This window comes from Eretmochelys imbricata, chromosome 2, assembly GCF_965152235.1.
Source record: "Eretmochelys imbricata isolate rEreImb1 chromosome 2, rEreImb1.hap1, whole genome shotgun sequence".
In the NCBI taxonomy this organism is placed as follows: Eukaryota; Metazoa; Chordata; order Testudines; family Cheloniidae; genus Eretmochelys; species Eretmochelys imbricata.
This window is the reverse complement of record NC_135573.1, coordinates 99879040-99904264: the sequence shown is the minus strand read 5'-3', so window position 1 is coordinate 99904264 and position 25225 is coordinate 99879040. Positions and strand designations below refer to the sequence as shown.

At 44.4% G+C, this 25225-nt stretch overlaps 2 protein-coding genes across 4 annotated transcripts in view; one reads left to right on the top strand and one right to left on the bottom strand.

Annotated features, from left to right (window-relative positions):
* Positions 1-16765, bottom strand: part of CNDP2 (carnosine dipeptidase 2) — a 62608-nt gene extending 45843 nt beyond the window's left edge. The window contains exon 1 of one of the 3 annotated variants that reach the window (XM_077810501.1): positions 16531-16765. In XM_077810501.1, coding sequence (XP_077666627.1) covers positions 16531-16711 — 181 coding nt within the window. In that variant the 5' untranslated portion in view covers positions 16712-16765. The remainder of the gene's footprint in view (positions 1-16530) is intronic. The other 2 variants (XM_077810504.1, XM_077810503.1) reach the window with 2 other exon arrangements.
* On the top strand, positions 6888-21709 carry DIPK1C (divergent protein kinase domain 1C). The gene is made up of 4 exons (XM_077810505.1): positions 6888-7446; positions 13095-13772; positions 19898-20062; positions 21221-21709. Exons 1-4 carry the CDS (start codon positions 7264-7266, stop codon positions 21440-21442), a joined length of 1248 nt encoding a protein of 415 aa, XP_077666631.1. The 5' UTR covers positions 6888-7263; the 3' UTR covers positions 21443-21709.
* The last annotated feature ends 3516 nt before the right edge of the window (positions 21710-25225 follow it).

The following is a 25225-nucleotide window of genomic DNA, read 5'->3' as shown; positions in this document are numbered from 1 at the left end:
CTGGAAAAAGGAGTAAACAGTGAGGCGGCAAAATTTGCAGATGATATAAAACTACTCAAGATAGTTAAGTCCCAGGTAGACTGCGAAGAGCTACAAAAGGATCTCACAAAACTGGGTGACTGGGCAACAAAATGGCAGATGAAATTTAATGTTGATAAATGCAAAGCAATGCACATTGGAAAACATAATCCTAACTATACATATAAAATGATGGGGTCAAAATTAGCTGTTACCACCCAAGGAAGAGATCTTGGAGTCATTGTGGTTAGTTCTCTGAAATCATCCACTCAATGCGCAGCAGCAGTCAAAAAAGTGAACAGAATTTTGGGAATCATCAAGAAAAGGATAGATAATAAGACAGAAAATATCATATTGCCTCTATATAAATCCATGGCACGCCTACACCTTGAATACTGCGTGCAGATGTGGTCGCCCCATCTCAAAAAAGATATATTGGAATTGGAGAAGGTTCAGAAAAGGGCAACAAAAATGATTAGGGGTATAGAACGGCTTCCATATGAGGAGAGAGTAATAAGACTGGGACTTTTCAGCTTGGAAAAGTGGCGAGTAAGGGGAGATATGATCGAGGTCTATAAAATCATGAGTGGTATAGAGAAAGTAAATAAGGAAGTATTATTTACTCCTTCTTATAATACAAGAACAAGGGGCCACCAAATGAAATTAATAGGTAGCTAGTTTAAAACAAACACAAGAAAGTATTTTTTTCATGCAATGCACTGTCAACCTCTGGAACTCCTTGCCAGAGGGTGTTGTGAAGGCCAATACTATAACGGTGTTCAACATGCTACACCATACAGCTTTTAGGGAACCTAACCTCTTGATGAGAGGCAACATGAATTGACAGAGGAGAGAACCATAGAGATTACATGATCTCTGGAAGTATTGGGATTTAAAACATTTTTGGTACATGGAATAATATTCCTGGTTTTGAGGGAGGTTTTGGATCCTGGTTGTTTTGTCTAATCCAGTCTTATCTATCTAGGCATGTATACCACAGTCACTGCCATGATACCTGATTCTCTTCCTAAAGTGACACTGTTTCCAGTTGAGAAGGACAAAGCTGGCGCAAGATAAGACATTGATTCCAGATTGATATCTGAAGAGAAGAACAAGGTAAGTTGTACATCTAAAACATGTAGGCTATGAGAGGGCAAGGTCCTGCCCTTGTCTTCTGCTCTGTCTACACACAGTATTCAGAGATCTTCAGCTGTTAAACATCACAGTGTAGTTTATTTACATTGCTCTTCACATCACCTTACTGATCCATACACCACATCATTTACAGCTTCAGTTTCTCCTCAGCCATCTGGCAAAGGGAGGGAAGAGGTCTTGTCACCCAGAGATCCTTCTTGGTTCTGACTCTCCTACTCTGACCCTCTTCCCCAGCACTGCCTTCCAGTGCTTTCTTCTACTCTCTGTGTTAATGGGCTAATTAGCTCTTTAATCCTCCCCAGCCCATTCTAAACTGCTAATTAGGCAGGGTGGTGGTGGGGAATTAATTAGTGTTTAAGTGATCAGAATGCAGGCTCAAGTATTGGTTCCCAGCACTCTGTCACAGGTGGAATCCATAAAAGAGCAAAGGAGAATAAGGAAAACAAAACAGGTTTGGAGTCACATGGGCAACTATACCTATGGAACATTTGCAAGCCAGTGAAATACAACCAGAGTAGGCCACTATCTATTATAAATCCCATCATCCTCGTGACATACTAATGTGACAAAGTTTTTCCATTTACACACTTTTCTTGTTCAAAGGAATGCATGATTTCCAGTTTCCCCTGCAGCCCCAGAAGCTACATGCGTTCTGAAGTGAATTCTTTATATTATACCATCTGTCTCACTGTGGTCTGCAATATAAAGAAACAGCACAGAATGCTGTGAAAATCTTGTTAACAGCCCGCAACATTTTATTTTTGATTAGTGGCATGAATGAGGAAAATATATTTTGGTTTCCCTGCTAGACCTAGCGCTCAGCAGGAAAATTACATGCCTGAAGGATATGTTCAAATGTACGCCAAACTTTGTGATGTTTCCAGATTACTTAACTTCGCCACAGGAAATCGAAAGAAATATTTATATGCTACAATGTATTTTTGAACTGCAGTCCAGTGGGGTTTGCAGGTTTTCTGAGCTTCCAGCAGAAATAGTAGACTTGTTTGTGCTGAGTGGAAGATAACTGAAACCATATCACATTTTCAAAGACAAGTCCCACAACTTTCATGTTAATGACATTAAAAAATATACTTGGTGATGAGCTTTTTCAGCCATAATGAACCAACTGCACAGTTCATTAATTTGGGTGTGAGTGGTGAGTCTTATTTATTTATTCTTTTTAAAATCAGATAATGAATTGCGTGCTCATGAAAATGAAGACTAAGGGCCCAATCCTGCTATGGACTGAGCAAAGTCAATTCCTATTGAAGTCAATGGGAGAGGTGTGTGCTCAGCTCCTACCAATATTGAGTCCTAATGGTCCTGGCTTGAGCCAGTTGGTAGGCACCATGCCAGGTTTCTCCACACAGTTCTGCCAAGGCATCTCACCTCTGGCCCTCAAACTCTCTGGCTATTCCAACCCTGAACTGTGCCAAAATGCATGGTGGTTTTGTAATGTGCCCAAATGGAGATGAAGATGAGACCAAGAATGTTTTCATTGTGTCCTTTCCAACTTTTCAACAGTTTAATTGGACATGAATTGATACATTTACCCCAGGTTTATTTTTACTATTCTTTATGGCATTTGCTTTGACTTGGGACTTTGTTTAATTTTCATCATGCTTATTTCTCAATCAAAATATGACAAAACCATTGCTTCCTCCAGTAATATATTCTGTGTAAGATTTGCAATGTGACATAATCCTATTTCTATATTTTAATATATACAGGAAACAAAAGCTTTTTGCTTCAGAGTCTATAACTTTTGAGGGGATGCTGAAGAAAAATTGCAATAGTGCATGGATACAAATGGATTCATATTATACAGGACCAGTATTATTCTTAAAAAGTAAAGATGGGCTGAGATCAATATCCCCCATCTAAACATCCCTGAATGTTGGTGAAGTTTGAATCCAGATCTGAAATTTGCAGTTATAGCCTCATCAGTATAATGGCTTTTATCTAAACACTTGGAAATGTTTGGCTCCATGCCTGAGCCACAACTTTCTAGCTCTGATCCCATTCTGCTCAAAAGGTCCCCAGTGTTAGTACACATTGTAACTACAATGCTACATAGACATCATTGTTCTTTTGGTGCTTAGTTACCAATAAGGTCCAAAGTCCTGAAGTCCTTTCATGCATAAAACTCCTTCTAAAGTCAATGGGATTTTTGTATCTTCAAGAACTGCAAAGTTAGGTGAAACATACTACTCCGCTGACAGAGTGCTCTATGGAAATCTCCTGGAAGGAGAGCTTTGTTCCTGTGGGTTTTGCCACATTACGAAGGAGTGGGTGTTGTGGTACCAGATGTGTAGCTTTGATTTGCTGTCGGCAGACATGTTTTTGGGAGCAGCACCCAAAAAGATAAAGACAAAGAGAAAATTGCCAGATCATAGAATCATAGAATCATAGAATATCAGGGTTGGAAGGGACCCCTGAAGGTCATCTAGTCCAACCCCCTGCTTGAAGCAGGACCAATTCCCAGTTAAATCATCAGATATTTGTAACAGATTTCTAACTGTATTAGGTTTTTTCCAATCTTCTTTAACCTTTTTCTCCTGCATTAATGTCTCCAATGTTGTCATAAATCTCGTGGTCCCAAACCAGCAGAGCAGTAACTTTAGTTAGATGGGTTTGAGGTTGAAGGATCGAACCTTGAGTGAGCATGAAGGGAGCCATCCTGGGTTCCTTGCACATTCCAAACTCCCACTGATTTCAGAGGGTGTTTTGAGTGCAAAAGGAATGCAGGTTCAAGCTCCAAAAGTCTGTGTCCCCTTTCCGAGTCACAAAATCAATATGTCAGGAATCACTCAAGTGTGTTTCAGAACCAGGGTTAAAAAAGAATGATACTTAAATAATACTTTACAAACGTTAACTAATTCACTTGGAAGTACCATAGGTCCATAAGGGCTGTTATCCTCATGCTACACATGGAGATATTGACACACCCTCAGTTTGAGATTCACATTTTCAAAGGCCGTCTCTAATTTTTTGTGGTGCCTCAGCTACTGGATGCCCATCCTGAGACAGGTCGAAGTCACAAGCTGGCCACTCGAATACTGGGCACACACTTAGAGACAGCTTCTGAAAAATTCTCTTAGAGTGAGAACTAGGATTAAAAATCCAGAGCTGCTGGCTCCCAGCCCGTTGCTCACACTACTCACATCACTAATTCCCCTACAACCGCACTGTGCCCCCAGCATTTAAAATCAAGTCTACCTTTCGGTGTGATGGGAAAAAAAAAATGTTATGTGCCTGGGTGTGGTGCTGTGTCAGCATGTAGATGTGGAAAGAGGGAAAAGGTCAATAAAACACAGTAAAAATAGAAATCATGGCTAGTGCTAGTGTTTCAGCCCCAGGGGCTCTTTCAGGATGAAATAGCAGTACTTTTGTTTTCTTTTACTCATTCCCCCCCCTCCCCCACCAGCCTCAAGAAGGCTTGAGGGCTAAGGTGTCATCTGTAACCTTTTCCTCTCTCCATATTTTTCATGTCTGTCATACACTTTTTAAAAGATTACTTCAAGCCCTGCTCCATCCTGCCAAGGGATCTGTGCTAAGCATGCAAAAGGCGTGGCCCGCAGCATGCTTGCTACACACGATTTTATCCCTGCAGCACAGGGATTCCTTGCTGCTTTGAGAGGTAACATTCCTTTGTGTCAATAGACACATCTTTCTTTGTCGTGTCTTGGGCCAGGCAGAGAGAGATTTTACCTGATGAATTTGGACATGATGCTGCAGCACATACATCTTTTGGGTTCACTGTGCCCAGCTATCCAATACTGACCACCACTTGGTGAAATTAAATGAGTGAAATTAAATTACTAACAAAACTCCCAAGTAGTGACTTACACACTGCATATATTATACTATTGTATTATCTTTCACAGTTTGCCCTTGTCCTTTACTCTCACTCCACCTGTGCGCCATACTCTGCCATCTTTATTCGTGTTAAGTAAAATTTTACTTGGTGGGTAGTCCCATTGAATTCAATGCATTTTGCTGCAAGGGGACTGCTCATGAAATGAGGTACAATTCCATAAGAGTGAGGGCAGAAGAATCTGGTCCTCTCTTTAGTGCCATATCTCATAGTGGGCCAGAATCAGATGCTCTTGCTATGCTGAATTGCACCTTATTCTATGAAAGTGATGGGCTTACCCAAAGAGTAAATTATTACTTAACTGGATGTGGGGGAGGGGGAAGAATTGAGCCCAGTGTTCTGCGTGAAGGCCAGACTGTGCACAGCCCTGAGTGCCTGCCCAGGAGTGGGGACAGGATGCAAGGATCCTCTTTCTCATCCTGCGCAGCACAGGGGCCAATCATAACTGCAGTCCTTGCTCTTACGGAACGAAGGTAGCCCCCACAGTAACACCAGTCTCTCACACAAGGCGGAGAGGGGCCCACACCTCACCACACCAGCCACTGGTGGAGCTGTCACTTCTGTGGTGAGGGGGAAGATGACCACACCCTCCCTGTCTAGAAAAGTGCAGCAGTGCCTATGCCCCAGACATACACAGGGCTCCCAGCAAACATTGTTTCATATTCTCTGTGTATATATAAAGTCTGCTGCAGTTTCCACGGTATGCATCTGATGAAGTGAGCTGTAGCTCACGAAAGCTCATGCTCAAATAAATTGGTTAGTCTCTAAGGTGCCACAAGTACTCCTTTTCTTTTAGTCACTATCCCGATACCCCTGTGTGCTGAAAACCACAGCTGAGCTCTTAGAAGGCTGGCTCTTTGGGGGCAGGGACCTGTTCGGTTTGTTTGTGAGAGTGCATTAGCGAGTGCAGTGCAAATACTGCAGGTCCCCAGGTTTTGAGCTGGTGTTATTGAGGAAGGATAACATTCAGTACTTAAAAAGAAAAGGAGTACTTGTGGCACCTTAGAGACTAACCAGTTTATTTGAGCATGAGCTTTCGTGAGCTACAGCTCACTTCATCAGGTATCTGATGAAGTGAGCTGTAGCTCACGAAAGCTCATGCTCAAATAAACTGGTTAGTCTCTAAGGTGCCACAAGTACTCCTTTTCTTTTTGCGAATACAGACTAACACGGCTGTTACTCTGAAACCATTCAGTACTTAAAGTGTGTGTGTGTTTGGGGGGAGGGGAGGGTTACATGCAGTGCTTAAAGAGTGTGTGTGTGTTTGCGGGGGGGGGGGAACATGCAGTGCTTAAAGTGTGCGGGGGGGGGGGGGGTGTCACAAGGGATCACAGACCCAGCAAAACATCACATGAAAACCCAGCCCAGGTCGCGGAGGGCTGCACTTTAAGCACTGGCTGACCAAAGCTGCTATTCCCAGCAGGTGACAGGCTTCCCCACACTTTGTTCACACCACTTTCAGCGGCACACGTGCTCCTGCATTTGTAAGTGGGCACTTGGGTTGCTTTTGCTGTTTCCCCCCTGTGGGTAGTAAACCTCACGGCTCAAACAGCATAAAATATCCTTCAATAATCAACTTTTGTTCCCCTTTCACTAGAGACGCTTCATGCAGACTGGCCATCCATCTTCGGGCTGTCTCTTAAAAGTGTCAAGCCGCCACCAGCATTAAAAAGATTCACAGAGCCGCTCTAATTAAGGCTTCAACCCCCCTTTTATTCTTGTGTGTGAAACTTCGGGAGAAAGGGGGTGGGGAGAGAAGCTGCCTAGTAACTCCAGTAGGAGGGTTGGTTGACACAGGAGACAGCAGACAAAAGAGGCGGAACTACGTGGCTTCAATTCAAAAGGAGAGCTCAGTCTTCTTGCAAAAGCATCAGTCCGTACGAGGGCCAGAGTGGGAGTAACTTCCATGCAGTGCAGGGCTCCCATCACAGAGAGCCCAGTTAGGAGCTCGCACCGTGGGGGTGACACACGCACGCTGCTGCTGCTGCTCAGCGAGCACGTTGTCATTTGCCAGCCACTGCCCATGGACAAGGCAGATCGGGCCACTGAGCGAGTAACTCCGGGGGGGTGGGGGGTGGGTATTTGCTTCCTTGCAATGGCTCCAGCGACAGATCCGAACAAGTGGGAGCGAAACTGATCTCCATGGAGCCCCCTCCTGCCTCTGGCTACTGCACTGGCTGCTGTGTGTGAAGCCGCCCCTGCCAGGACGGACCATGCGAGGCATCCTTGGCTTCAAGAGGCTGAGGCTGAAGATCTGGAGGAGATGCACGCTCCTGTTCTTCCTCTGCTGGGCTGGCTGCTGGCTGCTGGGCAGCACGTTCCTCTTCCTTGTCCACAGGAGCGTCTTCTCCGAGCGCTGCACGGACGAGAAAAGCCACAGGATGCTGGCGAGGCTGGTATGTCCCCACGCGCTTGCAGAGTGAGGCTGGCATGGCAAGTACCAGGTCAGCACGCCACGCTCAATGCCAGGGCCCTAGGAGGCCACTTTGATCTCTGATGCCCCTGCACACTGGGTGTGATCCCCCTCCCCCGATCCCCTTTAAGATCCCTGAGTCCGTTTACATTTCTCTCTTTCATTCTGGTACAGTCGCTCTCCCCTGCACAGAACGGGCCATACTAACCAGGCGAACTAACCGTAGCCTCATTCCACCCACTGGTGAAAAATAGTCACTGGTGAAAAAGCGTCACTTTAAATAGGAGAAGCCGGGGGAGAATGGAGCTCACGGACGGTGCCTCAGTTCTTGCACTCAGGAGCTTAAAAAGGCAACGCGTAAAACGTCCCGAGTTTTTAATGACTGTTTTTTAAACTCATAGCATTTCCTTGGCATTATTATGTTTTAATGTCTTCATTTTCCTTGATGCAAAATATGGTCCAAGCATCGTTCTTTGCAATACAGAGTATTGGGAACCAATGACTGTCTGATGCAACAATACTAGATCTGTGAACGTGTTAATGGAAAAGGCGAGTACCTCTGGCTGATGGAGTAATCTTACAGTGAAGCTTCACTGTGTATAAGGGAGAGAGCAAAGCAGCTGAAAAAGAGAATTGGGCTGAAAAGCTACCACTTGCAAAGGCTTTACAATGCTGACTGCATTTTACTCCTTCTACCCAGAAGGGTAATGTCAATTCAACAAGACAGAGCACTTAATTGCTTGGACTAAAATATTTCTAAAGCATCTTCTAATGGATTTTAAAAAATAGGGGAGTAAAGGTCCGGGAGTTAAAACATCTGCAGACCATATTCAGCTCTTCTTTGGTACTGGAAAACAGGGTAGTTTAATACTTTAGGTTAGCTGATCCAAGATTCTGCTGTTTGAGATATGTGCAACTATACTTCCGACAGGTTTCAGAGTAGCAGCCGTGTTAGTCTGTATCCGCAAAAATAAAAGGAGTACTTGTGGCACCTTAGAGACTAACAAATTTGAGCATAAGCTTTTGTGAGCTACAGCTCACATCGGATGCATCCCTTCTGAAATATTTTAGAAGGGATCTTCAGCATTCCACATGCATTCAAATATAAGGTGATTTCTCTACAAGCTTTTTAGGCAGAGATCACATTCGATTCAGAAATCATCTTCAGGTTATGGTCCACCACATTTTTTTCCTGGTAGGGGATATTTAAAAATATTTATTAAAAAAAAAAAGCAAGAAAGCATGTGAGACTATTCAGCCAAATGTGGTGATCTGAAATTCTGTAGAGAGAAAAGTGGAGCAGTGTGGGTTACAATTAAAAGCCTGGGTCTTTTTTTTTTAAAGGCTTGGGTTAAGTGGAAAAAAATCCAAATGGAAATTAAATAATCTATTTTAGTAGCAAGCAACTGATGATCATACATTTTCCTACGTTCTAGATAAGTAAGGAAGACTTGCCTTAATAATAATAATTAATAGCAGCCTTGCCAACTATTTTAAACGGCAACAGCTACATTCACATTTCCCTCTCAGGCCCTGAGCCCTGAGATTTCAGGGATGAGCCATTTGGACCCTTGTCTCCGCCAGTGTTTCGCCAGACACCAGAGTGGACTTAAGTAACCCTGTAGCAAAGAGGTGTCTCCAGTCCATTGGCTGAACTAGATGGGAGCATTTCCCCAGCTAAGACGTGAAAAAGGATCATCATTGTCCATAAGCAATGGCTCTAATTGAACCAAAAAGGAACAGCGTCCTGGTGGAGCCAGTAGGAACTGAGCTCATCTTCTGTTAGCTGGGAGTTGCTCTGTGTACATGTTCTAAGCACCACACTTGGTTTCACTGTTATAGGAAATGCAATCCAGCTACAGAACACCCGCTTTGTGAGCAGAGATCCTCCTTTCATGAAAACTTACTTTTCCAGGTTTCCATCCCATCCTTTTCTTGAAGCATGGGGCATGTTTGGTGATATGGAAAATATAATACGAGGACAGTGTTTTCAGTGGGCAACAAGATGAAAGTGACCTGTTGTAATCCAATGGGCGAGGATACTTGGTTACATTCCCTTCTATTTTGTAGTGGTGCTTTTTAGTTTCTCTCACAGGGTGAAATTCATACCTGTATAGAGGGCCAGCACAAGAAATGCACAACACTTCAGTAGGGTGTAGGTGGTGCATATCCTTTAAACATCACCTCAGAGTGTAGGACTTTTTATTACTACTGATCTCCCATTCATTACCTGCATCCTGACCTCCACCATTACCCTGATTAGTCTACATAACTTTCCAGTTGGTTTCTGTGCTCCTTGCAGGACAGTGGCTCTCAAAATTTTTTACTGGTGACCCCTTTTCACATAGCAAGTCTCTGAGTGTGACCCCCCCCCTTATAAATTAAAAACACTTTTTAATATATTTAACACCATTATAAATGCTGGAGGCAAAGCGGGGCTTGGGGTGGAGGTTGACAGCTCGCGACCCCCCCCATGTAATAACCTCGCAACCCCCAGTTTGAGAACCCCTGTTGTAGGACTTCTCTGATTTTTGAGTCTTCCATAAACTTGCTCACAGTAGAATTTACACCAAAGAAACACATGCCAGGAAAGACAGAAGGCTTCAGACCTGATCTACACACAAAGTTGCACTCATGTAAGTATGATTTTAAACCAATTTAGTTAAATTGGTGCAAAACCCTGTGTGGACTCTTTTACACTAATTTAAACCTGGCTTATTGGATTCGCTTGTATGAGTAACTTTGCAGGTGCTAGTTAAACTGATGTAACCAGTTTTAAAGAGATATAAATAAACCCAGTTCATAGAAGAGGTTGAACTTTTTAAACTAAAATAGTTTAAGTTACTAATTTAAGTTAAACAGCTGCAATTCTGTATGTGGACAAACCCTCTAAAATTGCAGAGAGGTACTTGGCATTTTTTGGTTTGTTTGAGATGGTTTTAGTTTAATTGGGCAAAAAAGCCTCTGGAAACCCTGATTCCTGGAGCTGATCTACAATTAGCAGGAAATGTCACTGCTTGAAGTCTGACACGTATTTCAGCACTGTGACATTAGCAGCTCCCCAGTCCACTAGTGACTTGTGGACCATGGTTTAAGAAACCCTGTGAAAGCTCAATAAAGAAGAATCAAATTGAAGAATGCATGACTGGCAGATGTTAGGTTAATAGGCACAGATCAACCAATTCAGTTGGATAGAAAGAATAGACTTAAGAGCTATTCCTTGCCCATTACAGGATGGATTCATCTCCCATGTTTGGGGGTTGTAGATGTGGCTGTATATTTTGCATAGTCACTTTCTTATGAAATACCAGTAAGAATGATACAGCAAATACAACAGATACTGGAAAGCATACTATGTTTTTCCATGTTTCACTGCTGGTTTTCCAGGTGTGGGCTCTTCTAGACCTCCACTGGATCCATGCATGAGACTCTTGTGGATGCATGGAGCCCTGCTGAGTCAATGGGGCTCCAGACAGGATGCATGGATTTGATTGCAGGACTGGGACCTATAGTTTCCTAATAGTAGCAGTGCACATGTTAGGCTGTGATCTTCTCATTCAGGAAGCAAAGCTCTTTATTCAGCTAATACTAAGGCTCCTTAAAAAAAAAAAAAAAAAAAAAAGGACTTTGGTGTGTTACCCTCCTTCTAGGAGTTGTTTAAAGGTAAGGTCACAGATTGTAGGAATTATTAAACTACTCCAGCAGAGAAAAAGTAAGTTTCTTACTTGTAAGAGAGAATGACGACTTGTTATTAGATATCTCAAAAATGAGACCAAAATTTCAAAATTGCACATGTACTTCTGGAGTCACCAAAGTTAGGTGCACGTGGACTGCAATGTGTGTGTCCATCCTGATTTGCATGCACATACAGTATGGGAGGACACAAAATCAGGGCATCCACATGCACACAGAGTTGGTGTACCTGGTTCTTCTTTCTGGCATCTATCAATGCAACATTCTCTTTAGGCTGTGAGAGCACAAGTGATACCTGTCATACCTGTCCTTCTAATGTCACAAGAATCACTGGCTACTATGTAGTACGATAACCAGTTCATCACCTCTTCATTCACCCCTTGCACCATTATTGGATTTAAGATTCCATCCTGCCCCTCATGCCCAAAGTCCCCAGTGGACAATGTTACCAGTTCACAGTTATTCCCCGTGCTAACTGGGGAATGTTTACACAAGAAAAACAAAATATCAATTTTAGTGAGTGTTTAAAAAAAGATATTTTTATATTTAACTTTCAACCTTGTCTAGCATCAGAGCATATTCCCTTGGTGCACACCTCAGATACTATTTTAAGAAAATAACAGCACTTGAATGTTATCGTCATGTTTCCTCTACACAGAACAAATAGTAAGAAGTTAGGCTGGGGTCAGGCAGTCTTTACAACTATTAAACAGTTGGAAGTGTCAACTTACTTGTTTAAACAAAAGTTCAAATGCCAGAAAGCAATGAGGGCAGCCAATGTTATCAAGCCACCTCCCAGCTGTTTGGCTTCCTTCATCAACACAAACTATTCTCCCTCCACCCCACATCTGGGATCATCTTGTCCACTGATCCACCCCAACTGTCTCTGCAGCTGCACTTCTGGAAGTTCTGAATGGACACAGAAGTATGTAAGCTGCCTACATGTCTACAAGTGGAGGAATGGAAGCAATTATGGGGGGGGGAGAGATATTATTTTAGTTCTTTCATGCATTTGTAATGACCATACAACTATCAAGTAGCAATTTCCTTGGGTTTTTAAAATCCAGATTACCCAAAGTGCATTAAAATTAACTAAGGATATCTGATATGTACGTCCATACATTTTAAAGCATGTCAGTCTGCCAGACAGACCTTAACTGAAGAAGCCTTTCTGGCTTACAGAATGAATAATATATTTATATTTATATATTATAAAAAGCCTGCATATTCTGGGCTCCATAGATTGTATCTGCTGCAGTCATCTATATTATATTATTGGGGGAGTAACTCAGTCTACAAATAGTCCCATTGACTTTGATGGGATTTCACATGGAATAAGGTCTTCACATGAAATGTACAGTAAAAGAGACAGAGCAATATAATGGGCTGTAAAAGCCCCAGATCCAGCTGAAGGAGAATTCCCCCAGTGCAGGAACTGAGGATGGCAGCCACAGGCCATCTTCTGAGTAGTCCAGTCCCTCATGAGCCCTGAAGCAGAGGTTATTTGGGAATGTGGCTGGGCTGGGAGGGGCAGATTGGGGGTGGAGCAGAGGCACATAGTGCTGTGGAGATTCTGGGCAGTGCTGCCACCCATAAGGAGATGAGGACAGACTGCCATAACTCAGACAGGGCTGTGTAAATTATCCTGGGGTGTCAACAAAGGTATCAAAATCTGACCCATAGACAATAGAGATGGCAAACACCTAGTGTAGGTCATCTGTGCTAGCCCTTTACCTGGCCAGAGGAAAAAAAAAAGTCCCTCTACTGTCATAAGAATCACTTCTTTAAAGTGATCTCCACGCACGTTTGAAAAATCACAGCCTTACCTGAGAGTCTAAATATGATGTTTGTCACACTGTAACAGCGATGACCCTTTCTCCCTGAAATGCTCCTTGACTATATTCTTCTGCTGTGAACTGTTTTCTTCCTTTGCTCTAGTGTCTTGACTACAGAAAAGGAGCATTGACTGGTGACCTTTGTGAAGACTTGTGTGTGGCACAGAAGCTGGTGTACAAGCAATGCCTTTACTACGACAGAGGTAAGAAGGTCATCCGGGCGGACTGGAAAGGCCAGCCAGTCATCTTGAAATCCAAAAAGGAAATCTTCTCTAGCTACCAGAGCCTCAGATTGCTTGATGAAGTGGAAACACAGGATGTTCCTGAGACAGAACTTCTGCTGATGGTAGCTTTGGAGGTCAAAAATGTTCTGGGTCTGGAATTATCTAACAACACCATGGGACCCTTATGGACTAGGAGGAGAGGTCTGCATTGGAAAGCACAAGTGGCCAGCATGTGGTCCTTACTCCAGCAGGAAGAATATATCTACTTCAGTCTACTGCAGGATGTCAGCAAACATGTCCTACGGGTCATCGGCTCCTGTGGCCACTTCTATGCTGTGGAGTATCTCACAGCCGGACATGCCCGGCACAAAACTATTTTTCCCTTGGAGGATGCAGTTGGTCCCTCCTTCACTGGCACTAAAAGCAAGGTGAAGGCAATAACGGACATTGCACTCAGCTTCCTAGATATGGTGAATCATTTTGATAATGATTTCTCTCACCGGCTTCACCTGTGCGATATCAAACCAGAGAATTTTGCTATCCGAAATGATCTCACGGTAAGTTAGTACTTCGGTTGTGTACTCACAGTTTAAGATCCAGTTCTGAGCTGAAAAGAGCGTATGAAAAAAATGCCACCCCATGTCAGAGCTTCTTCCTGAGTGCATTGAGAATCTAGTCACTTATTTTAGTGCTAAAAAGCTACTTTTTTGTTACTTTTTCCTGCAAACCTCAAACTGGCAAAAAGAGAGAGTTGAGTTCTGTTCTTTTTTTGTGCATTATTAAAAGAACTGTTTACTTAATTGTAATTAGTTACACCTGTGCAACCCCACTGACGGCAACAGGATTCCTCAGGTGTTACTGTGGACACCACTTGAAGGCAGTGACTTTGCAGAGCTGTCACAGAATCAGTCCCAGAGAAACTACTCCTGGGGGTGATGCTCAGGAAGGCAAGAACTCAGTCTGAATTTCAAGAAAAGGCTTGAGTTTGCAGGACTGAGAGTTAGAGAAAAACATCCTTTGTGCTTTTGCCCTGAGCACATTAGATCTGGAAATAATTGAAAAGCAATAGATCTGGAACTGCATGACGCCATTCTTGCAGAGTCACCTTTCAACTTTTTAGCATAGAGCTGTTCTTTAAGATTGAAGGATTCTATATGTTTAGAATGTAGTGGTATTGTTAACCCCATTTCTGGACATATTTTGCATTCATTCTGCAGGCAGAAATTCAATTGATTTCAGTGGAAATTGTGTGCATACACTCAAGACACTGTATATACATAATGACAGGTTTCAGAGTAGCAGCCGTGTTAGCCTGTATTCGCAAAAAGAACAGGAGTACTTGTGGCACCTTAGAGACTAACAAATTTATTTGAGCATAAGCTTTCGTGAGCTACAACTCACTTCATCGGATGCATCCGATGCACAAGTACTCTTGTTCTTTTTGTATATACATAGTGTGTTCAAATCATGCATGCAGTTAGTGAGATCAATGGAATTTCTGCACTCATAATAAATGTAGAATACTTACAGAAATATGCCTGCTAATATCAATACTTACCAAGCATCCATTTAACACTTACATCTTCAAACTGCTGTACAAATATTACCTAAGCCTATAGCTGTTGAAAGCAATTTGAGTGCTTTCCCCTCACCCTTCAATTAGCGTTTATTGTTTATTCAGGTGCCATATGGGAGTTGAGTAGGGAATGGTTGGAAAATTTCAGAGAGAAGCTAAAAATATCTCATCATTTCAGCAGAGGAAGACACAGAGATTCCTCAGGATAGGTTTTGCCTACCATCTTTTCAGTCAGATGCAGCATGAATGCTACACAGTGCTATAATTGGACCTGACTGAGCATACATGGTCAGTTTTGATATCTGCTCAGGGGACAAGAGATTTCACCAAGGAGGAGTGAAAGAATATTGAGAACTTTTAATTACAAGACCTTTTAGTGGGAGATGGTTCTCTCTGATTCATTCCTACCTTCTAGGTGTCCACAATGCCAGGACTCTCCCTCTGGATGAGGAGAGTTGGACATGGCTCTTTCTGGAGCCTGGCAATGTCAATCGGTATTGTTTAGTGGAATTATCTAAAAGGTAACATTGTAAGAAAGCGAGGGTAGCTTGATGCCACCTTTGCACTCCCTTTCTGAGCTATCCCAGGATTCAAGATCCGGCCCATTCAGTGGAGGGACTTGTCAATGTTTAAATTGTAAATCAGAAAAAGGTTTTGGGTCTGCACTTGTAAGTTTTTTCTAATGAGATTATCTGTTACACAAGCGATCTCAACAAAACCAATGTCTTTTTTGTGAGAGTAATGACAACTCCCAGGAGTAAGGGGTTGGATAAGCTAATCTGAGATATCCTTTTATGTTCTAATTATTCTCTGCATATTATAAGCAAATTTTGCTTATAGGTTAGACAAACCCCTGTCAGAGATGGTCTAGATAATACTTAGTCCTGCCATGAGTGCAGGGGACTGGACTAAATGTCCTCTCGAAGTCCCTTCTATTCCTATAAGTCTATGATTCATTTTTTATCTTGTCGTTCGTTGCATTTTACGATAGAATAAAAATAATATTAAAAAGAAGACTAGAAGAGCGCCCCTCCATCCCCATCCAACCTAAAACAAATGATGCTGCTAGTGTACAGAAAAACACATCTGGGGTAACACCATCCTGCCTCTGGATTCATTTCCAAAATAACCAGCTAGATCCTCAGTGCTCACTCCCTCCTCCTTATGCTGCTCCTCCAGTGCATAGTGGCTGGAAAGCTGCACTAATAGAGTAGCTAGGGAAATTCTCAGCTGGCACAGAGATGGTGAAGCCAACTCTTTGCCACCCCGTTGGTATAGTGGACATGTTGTGGGGGGATGGAAGGGGGAATGGAGCATGTTGCAGTCTGTGACAGGTTTCAATCGGTCCACTGAGCCCCTAGGGGCAATGGAGAAATAGGGTCCCACGGGCAGGCCTTAGTCACACCTTTTGGGCGCTGGGGAATTAGCAGAAAAGGTGTGCCAGCACGAGTCCGCAGCGCGCCCCTCAAGCCCCGGGGTGCGCCGGCACGAGTCCGCAGCATGCCCCTCAAGCCCCGGGGCGCGCCGACACGGGTTTGTAGTGTGCAATTCTGCTACCCAAGGCAGGTTGGCCGGGGTAGGGGAACGCAGGCCCACCCAACTCCACTGCGTTCCAGCCCAGGGCCCTGACAGTGGCAGGAGGCAAAGGTCCCGCTGCTGGGTCAGCGGGGGGCCATCCGCGCCCGCTGACCAAATACACCCACCACATGGTGCATTTCTGCCCCTGGGCTACTTCCTACCCGGTCTCTCAAGTGGGCCTCTCTGGTCCCTCCAGCTCGTCTGGGTATTCAGCCACTGGGAGCTCCAGCTCCCCCTCTGTGTCGGGCTCAAACTGGCCCGGGCTAGAGCCTGGCCCCTCCAGGTCCTCAGCGGCTGGCAGTCCTGGTCGCCACAGGCTTTCCTCCCAGTCAGGTTCCTCATGGCCCAGGGCCTCCTCTGGGTCGGCAGCAGGGTCTGGAGGGAGCAGCCTGTGTCTGTCTCCCTCCCTGGTGCTTCTCTCACTGGGCAAAGGGCCCCGCCCTTTGTACTTCCTGTCCCACCCCTCCCCTTCCAGGGATTGGTGTAAACTTGGTCTGGCCCCGCCCACTCAGGCTGAGAGGGTGGCTCTTTACTCTCTGGTTTGGAGGGAAGCCAACCTGGCTCCCTACATAGTCCCATGATGCTTGCCACCATACCAGCACCTGGGAGGCCACTACAAGCCAGCATAGGTTACAGCAGCTCTGAGGCAGCTTTAATTTATGCCAGGGTACAAACTAGCTCCTGACTGCCCTCAGGACCAGGAGGGCCATTGCCTTGGGTCCTACATCAAGCACAGTTTGGCCAGACATGAGGATCTGGTCCACTTCACATGTGAACAGCAATAACAACATTTTTCCAATAGAATTTAAGAGTGAAACTACAGCAGGGACAAGGCACTACCGACTCTAAGAAAGTCGACATATTTCTGATATTTACCTGCATGAACTTGTGAAATTCCCCAGGGTACATCACTCTTATCAAGCTTTCCAAGAAACTTAAAGATACCTGGAGTTAAAAGGTGTGTTTACTTTCTTCAAGATCTGAGCTCCCCTCATGGGAAAAAAATTGCAAAAATTAGATCCTATCCTTGACTTTGTTTTGGAAAGTCCATTTGGCCTTTTGCCAGGTGCATACATCTGAAATTCCTGGGGTCATTCCAGCTGCCATTCAACCATACATTTCAGCTCTGCTGCTATTTGGGAGGCTTAGTTCTATAATTAAAGCTCTCCGCAGAGTAATTGCAAATAGCTGTGCTTTGTCCGTTTTCCAAACATTTCCATCTATACCAAATTACTTCATCTGAAACAGGTGGGCTTCTCTGAGTGAAGGTTTACATTGTTAGATATTAAGGTTGAATGTAACTCACAGCGTTCACAGCACTGAGGTGAGACTGTTCTCACTTCATTGCCCGCACTGTACGTGCCATAGCAAGCAGCTGTCATCACATAGATGGCTTTCCTTCTCCCCTTCTTTATTTTTGTAATTTTTAAGTAAAAGGGGCTATATTGACAATCCTGGAAACTAAAATCTTCTACCCACTTGACAGTTATGAATCAAACACCTGCAGAAGCTGTATGGTCCTTTTTGCATTGCCCGTCCAATATTTCTTAAGCCTGAACTGGAGCAACAAACCTGCATAGCAGTGGTTCTCAACCAGGGGTCCGGGGGGGCCATGAGCAGGTTTCAGGGGGGCATTAGACTTGCTGGGCCCAGGACAGAAAGCTGAAGCCCCACTGCAAGGGGCTGAAGCCCGGGGCCCCGAGCCCTGCCACCTGGGTCTGAAGCCGAATCCTGAGTAACTTAGCTTTGCGGGGGCCCTGTTGCATGGGGCACTGGGCAGTTGCCATGCTTGCTACCCCAAATGCTGATTCTGGCTTTTATATACAGAAAAACAGTTGTTCTGGCACAGGTGGGCCTTGGAGATTTTAAAGCATATTCGGGGCAGGGGTGTGGGGGTGGGTAGGGAGGTCCTCAGAAAGAAAAAGATTGAGTCAGATGATAGCTTAATCTTCACATCCATTTAGTCCTTATTCTCTCTGCTGACCATCAACCAGCTGTGAAATACTGATAGATATATTTCTAGATAAGCAGAGGGAGAACCATGAATGTCACTTGATTACATGAATGCCTGTTGAAGGAGCAGACATCCCCTGTATATCACAGAGCTCCCCTCTGCAAATAGCACATAGAGCTTGGAGTGACACTGGTTATCATTACTGCAACTACTGTTAGTTAAGTGAAGTTGGGCCCACTGTTAGTTAAGTGAAGTCGGGAGCTGCTTCCAGCCACAGGGGAGGCCGGGGGAGAAGGGATGACCTGGCCCGTGTCTTTGCAGAGCTCATCTCTTCTCCCCCTCCCATGTGGCTGGAAGCAGCTTGTCCCTTCCTACCTGCACAGTGTTGAAAAGCAGCTAACACCTCCAGGCTGCTGCTGGCCACTGACATAACCCGGTCACCTCCTGTCCCCAGGCTACAGCATGGGCAGGAAGGGGTTAAGCACTCAGGCTGCATTGTGCACCAGGGCCCAGGAACCTGACTGCAGGGGCTTCAGTGAACCATGAGAGATGTGGCTCAGCAGGGGAGGGTGCCTAGGGGACAGAGCAGCCCCGCATACCCTGGGGGCAGGATGCAGGTCAGGATGTGTGTGCCCCAGGGGCTGCTGTGGAGCCTCCAGGTTCTGGGTGTGAACAGGCTGGAAATCACTCCTCCCCCCCACCCACTACTCCAGAGCTTAGCTGAGGGGCATAAAGGCTTCCCTGTGCCAACGCTGTGCAGGGCTTTGGCATAGGCAGGGCTTGGTTCCTCCTGGCCAGTGCTCTGGGCCAGAGGGTCTTTGGCTTTCCTGGGGTGCCAGACCAGCCAGAGGCAGTGGGGGAAGGAAGGAGCCTGCCGACCAGGCTGTTGGTGATTTGAATGCTCTGAGTAGGGACTGGTTCTCCGCGCAGTACTGGGAGCAGGACGTGCCCTTCCCGAGGAGAGCGGGAGGGAGCATATGGAGTAGCAGCAGGGTTGGAGGGGATTTTGAAGGGACAAAGCAGGGAGAGAACTGCGAGAGGGGGAGCATGTAAAGGGCCGATGGGTGGGCAGCAGAGACGACACATAATCGGCTGCCATCTGGCACCTGCCCACATTCACCAGCCACTGCAGCTTGCTGCCTTGCTGCGTGCAGCCAATGCTGGCCGGAAATGGGATGGGGCCCTGCTGGCCAAGAGCTGGGATGCAGCGGGGACTGTGCTGACAGACTAGTGGGGGAGTGGCTGACTTGTGCACTGCATTTTCACCCCGCCACCAGCCTTGCACACCCATCTCCATCATCGGCAACTGGACCCTCCCACTCACCGCTGGTGGATGGGCGGCTGGCGAGAAGGGATCCAGCCAGAAGCAGGAGTGGACCCACCAGTACTGATGGTGGCGGGGAGGAGACAGAAAATATGGGACAATTTGCCCGTTTTTAAGAAAAAGTCGGAACACTTGCAGGAGGGTTTAAATACAGGACTGTCCCTTTAAAAATGGGACATCTGGTCACCCTATCCTGAAAGTTACATCCTTCAGTGCATGTGTCACTTTTGATGTGTTTGTTTGATCACAGGTGGTTGCCATTGATGTGGATATGGCCTTTTTTGAACCTAAAATGAGGGATATCCTTGAACAGAATTGCACAGGAGATGAAGACTGTAATTTTTTCGATTGCTTTTCAAAGTGTGACCTGAGAATCAAAAAGTGTGGGGCAGAGAGGGCCAACAACAACCTGCAAGTGAGTAGCTAGAGATTTATTATGTGTACATTTTCTTTTTAAAAAGACCAGTCAGAGGTAGCTAAAGAATAAAACATATGGCATGAACTAGAGCTGGGTGAGGTCTAGACAAGTATGTTTGATGTACATTCATCAAACCCAGTTTTCAAAAATGGCTGCCTAAATTACATGTATAAATTCATCTCTGTGCATGCAAGCTGGCCCTAACATTCATCGTTCCCTTTCTGCATGTGTAATGTCTATCTGCATGTAAAAATATGTGGGATTTATGAGCCCAGTTATCTACAGATCTAAGCTTTGCTCCGATCTAGTTGGGAGAGGGAGGCCACAGGGCTCCAGCTTCTTGATTCAAGGGCAGCTGGCCCTGGAGCAAGGCATCCTGCTCTAACTTACCCTGCTGACAATGCCAGCAGAGGATCAGGGTAGCAGAGCTCAGCTGTGCTACATTCCTCCTGCCTGCTTTTCCCTTGTTGTGCTTGGGATGCAGAAGTGGTGAAGTAACAGGGGGAATTCTTCACTGGGAACTCTGGTTTGTTCAGGCCACTGCTGTACACAACAGAACAAAGCAGCCTTGGAGAATCTGGGCCTTGGTCTCCACTTTAGGCAGTCTTTTCTGAAAACTGGGCTGACTGTGAGCAGAGAAAAATTATTTATCTTCACAGTTTGTTTTGAAAGATAAGAGGAAGTATGATGGGAGCTACAGCATGTAGTGGTCTTGTACATTGTCAGTGCCCAATCTCTAATAATAACAGAGGCAAAACAGTAATACAAGACACCAATAAAGGCAGTCCCTGAACTGTGGAGTTTAGCAATCCCTGTTCAGTTTGCTATTAGGTCACAAGTGAAATGAGTTAGGTGTCCTCCACCTGATACTTAGTGAGCATTTGCCCATATCTTACATCACAAGTCTACCAAATACAGCTCAGCTACACAGGGAGGCCCATGCTGGTAATGGATAGGTATGGTCAAGGAGGGTTGAGTAGAATGGCCAGGGACAGCTTGTAGAGTGCCTCATGCACTATGCTTTGCTCTTATCAGTGTTAGAGGCATTTTGGACTCAATAGTGGAAGCAATAGCTTGTACAGTTTAGTTACCAAGGGGCAGAATTGTCATATTTGCAGCTCCAGAAAGTCAATCTGCTCTTTTACCTTTTCACAGGTCATCTGTGACAAAATATTCCGTCACTGGTTTTCTCCAAATCTCAGGGGACCCACAATTTCCTTCCCTCTGCAGTCGCAATTGCAAAAGGCTGTTCATGAATGTGCCAAACCAGGGCCCACGGACTTGACACAACACCAGCAAACATCTCTGCATTCTCTGTCTGAGTTATACCATTTGCTGCAAGCCAGTCAAAGAGAACTTCAAAAAGCAACCTTGTGAAACTCACTGGTAACAATGATATATAATAATCATCATTGCCAGCAGTCTCTCTCTCTCTCCCACACACACCCATCCATTGTATTAATTTTTACAGTGTAGAGATTTTTTTTTACTATGAAAATGAAACTCATGATTGAAGATGCAGTGAATGTTATTAATTTGAAGTGTGAAATTGTTTTACATTATATGGACACTATTCTTGCTTGGTTTTTTGAAGTCACATTGGCTCTCCACAGTGACATTCTGTCATTGGTTGCCCATAGAGTTGTGGTCTCCTGCTAAAATAGCATCCAGCTGAGAGCTGATCCCAGGGTGATGAGATATTTATCTGTGGATGGTGCTTAGAAAATGAAAAGTGTAAATGCTTAGCAGAACTAATATTAATTTAAAAGAGGGGCATGAGGTGTCCTTATATTTCACCAGAGAGTGAGGGACTGGTAGGCAGGGTTCAGGACAGACTACTCTGCACAAACAGCTTCTGCCAGTAGGGAACTGCATAGACACATGGCTGATTTTGTATAGACTTCTCCTTCTGCTGCTCTCAGAGGCATTGCCTTTCTTTATCTTTTGCAACTGGAGCCCTAGCCGACACTGCTGAAAGAAAATACATCAAGTTGCTTAGGGATTGTCTAAACAGAGAAATTTACCAGCATAATCATAGTGGTAAAATTATACTGCTATAGTTATACTGGTATAACTCCTCATGTGAACCCTCTTATTCCTTTTCTGGTTTAGTTTATCTCGCTTTGAGAGAGGTAGATGGGACACTTTAGCAGGCCGCAGTGTAGCATATCACTTCCTTCCCTTCACCATCATGGAAGGGATTGTGGAAAAGAGTAGGGAATACTGACGGATTTTATTTAGTACATGCAACATTTTTTTGGCTTTATGGTGATATTTTAGTAACAAAAGGAATTTTGCATGAGAAGTCGTGATCCGCAGTCAGTGGGACCAGTTACATGAACAGGGATTGCAGGATTAGGACTTTAAAGCTGATTTCCAAAGTTCTCTAGCTGTGGAGAGTCTAGCAGACAAGTTTAGAAGCTGTCTCAGTTGTGTACTGGTGCTATGCCCGTCTGCCATTGCTGGCAGATTATGGGACTGCATAAATGAGGCAGAGACCCGAAAAAACAAACATTTCACAATTTTTACTAAAAGATCATCAGATGGGACTCTCCAGTTTGGAATTTGGCAGTGCTGGGTTGGGGGGCATATAATCACATTTGCAGCTTATCTATATGAACATTCTGAGGGCTGTTTCCACTGAAAAGTTAAAGCAGCCCTCCTGAGAGATGTCTTTAAGCCAACCTAACCCCCAGGAAGAATTCTTTTGTCAACGTAGTTACTGCCTCATGGGGGGGGGGTGGATTATTGACAGTGATGGGAGAACCCCTCCCATCGCTCTTATGTCTACAATGAAGCATTACAATGGTGCAGCAGCTGCGCAGCTGCAGTGTGTTAAGTGTAGACATACCCTTAAATCACAGCAGGCTAATGTGGGATAGATTTACAGCCCAGTATTTTGCCACTTTGAAACTGCTTTACAGACATTAGTCTTCACAACAGCCCTAAAGCTTGGCAGAAGTACTATTTTATTCACAGGCCTTGTCTAGCTTGGAAATGGGCGTTCTCTTTAAAGAGGGTTAGCTCATGTGATTTTAAACACCTCTTAGCACCTAAAAACGCATTAGCTGGCTAGGAGAAGTCTAGGATTCCTCATGACTAGCTAACATGTTCATAAGGATATTAAATCATGGTGCTAAATCATGTAAGCCCTAAGTAGTGTTTCAAATTATGTTAGGTTTTACACCAGCGAGAATGAGGTTAAAGAACTTGCCCAGGGCAAGGCCAGGGAACTGAGTCAAGATTAGAACTCAGAAATCCTTGGATGGTAAATCTTTGCTTAATCCACACTTTTTTCTAAGAAATCAGAGAGACATTTAAAAAAAAATAATCCTCAGCTAAAGTAGAAAACGTACCAAAAAGCCCAGGCCCTGTCAGAAAGCTGAGGTCACCCATGATGTCATTAGAAAATGTAATGAAACTGGTTGAGGAGAAACAAAATCAAACAGGATGGAATCTGCAATCACTGAACTGAATCAAAGAGAGACACCTGCAAGACAAATGTATTAAAGATTGTGAGGTGGTCAGATCCTATGTAAAGGGGGCCAGACAAGTACCATAAATAGAAAGAAGGTGGGAAAAGGGACGAAGGAAAAGTCAGGGAAAAATAGGTTAAAAAACTAATACAGCTCAGCTTCTGGTTGGCTACGTGTATAATGCTCTTGTCTTCTTGAAATTGGCCAAGGTAAGGTGCCTTATTTCTAAGAGATGGGGATGGGGGCAGAAAACTCTGCTGGCTCAAATGGCACAGGGCTGTGGGGCCTTTTGGACTAGGATAGAGAGCTCTGTTATCCATGGTGTATGTGTGCAGTAGAGATCTTTGCCCTGATCCAACTATGGGAGGTGGATCAGGCCCCATATGTAGCCACAGATTTGTTACACTTCCCACCAACAAAACTGCCGCTATTTCACAGCAAGAGGCAATGATGAACCTAGAAAGATCAGTAGCAGCTTATTGTGCACACCCCCAACACTGCAGAGAGCCTGACCAGAGACCCCCATGGCAGACTGGTTTCCCCATTATCATCATTTCCTTCTCTCTTTCTGAATCCAGAAAATACAATAGAGGAGGAACAACAACAAAATCAATTTTTGCCATTTTGTGGCAATACTGCACTCCACCGTTTACCATTGTGGGTTCCCTTTCATAGCTTCAGGTTTGCATTTTGTACAGTGGAGCGAAACAAGTGTTGACATGGTTATTTGAATCTTAAAACGAAACACGGTAACAAGATCTTAGAATAAACCTTACTTGGTTCCCCAGGAGACTGTCTGATAGGGTTTAATAAGTGAAATCACGTATGAAAATTTTCTCTGACCCCTTAAGGGCTGAGCTGTAGGTCACCTTCACCTGACATGAACCTCAGTTTAACTCATTACATTCTTCCGCAGCTCATTAGGTTTTGTTTAGTCTTTTCAGGTTACAAAGAACAATCCTCATGAACAATCAATACCTCAGAAAATATTGAGTAGCAAAGCAAATGGATGATTTGCACTTGGCAGGGCTTTAAGGTTACCTCCAACTGGATTTTAGTAAACCTTCATTTGCAATTGGCAAGTCTAGGAGAATTTAACAGATTGTAAGAACACAATGGGCCTGATTCTCCATTGTCCTGCACCTTTTGAAGTCATTTAAATCTGTGTAAAGTGAGAAACCATGCTTCCACTCACATGAATGGACAGTACAGATTACATGGTGTTTTACACTTGCTTTGCACCAGAGCAAATGACTAAAGATGCAAGGCAGTGGAAAAACCAGGCCGTATGTCTCTACAGGACAGGGGTAGGGGAGGGAAATAGGCCTTCTCATTGTTTGTACCTTGTGTAGACACTTACAATTGTGCAAAGTGAATGTAAAATGCAGCCAAATCAAATAGGAGCATTTTACACCCACTTTTCATAGGTGTAAATAGCTATGCAAGTTGAAAGACAATGAAGAGTCAAGCCCAACTGGGGATATTCAGTCTTGAGGACAGACTGAAGGGGACCAGAAAATCTTCAAATATGTTAAGTGCTGTGCCAAAGAGGATGAGGATCAATTGTTCTCCATAGCCACTAAAGGTAGGATGAGAAGTAAACAGCTTAATCTACTGCAAGGGAAATTTAGGTTATAGATTATGAAAAACTTTCTAACTAGAAGGACAGTTAAGTGCTGGAATA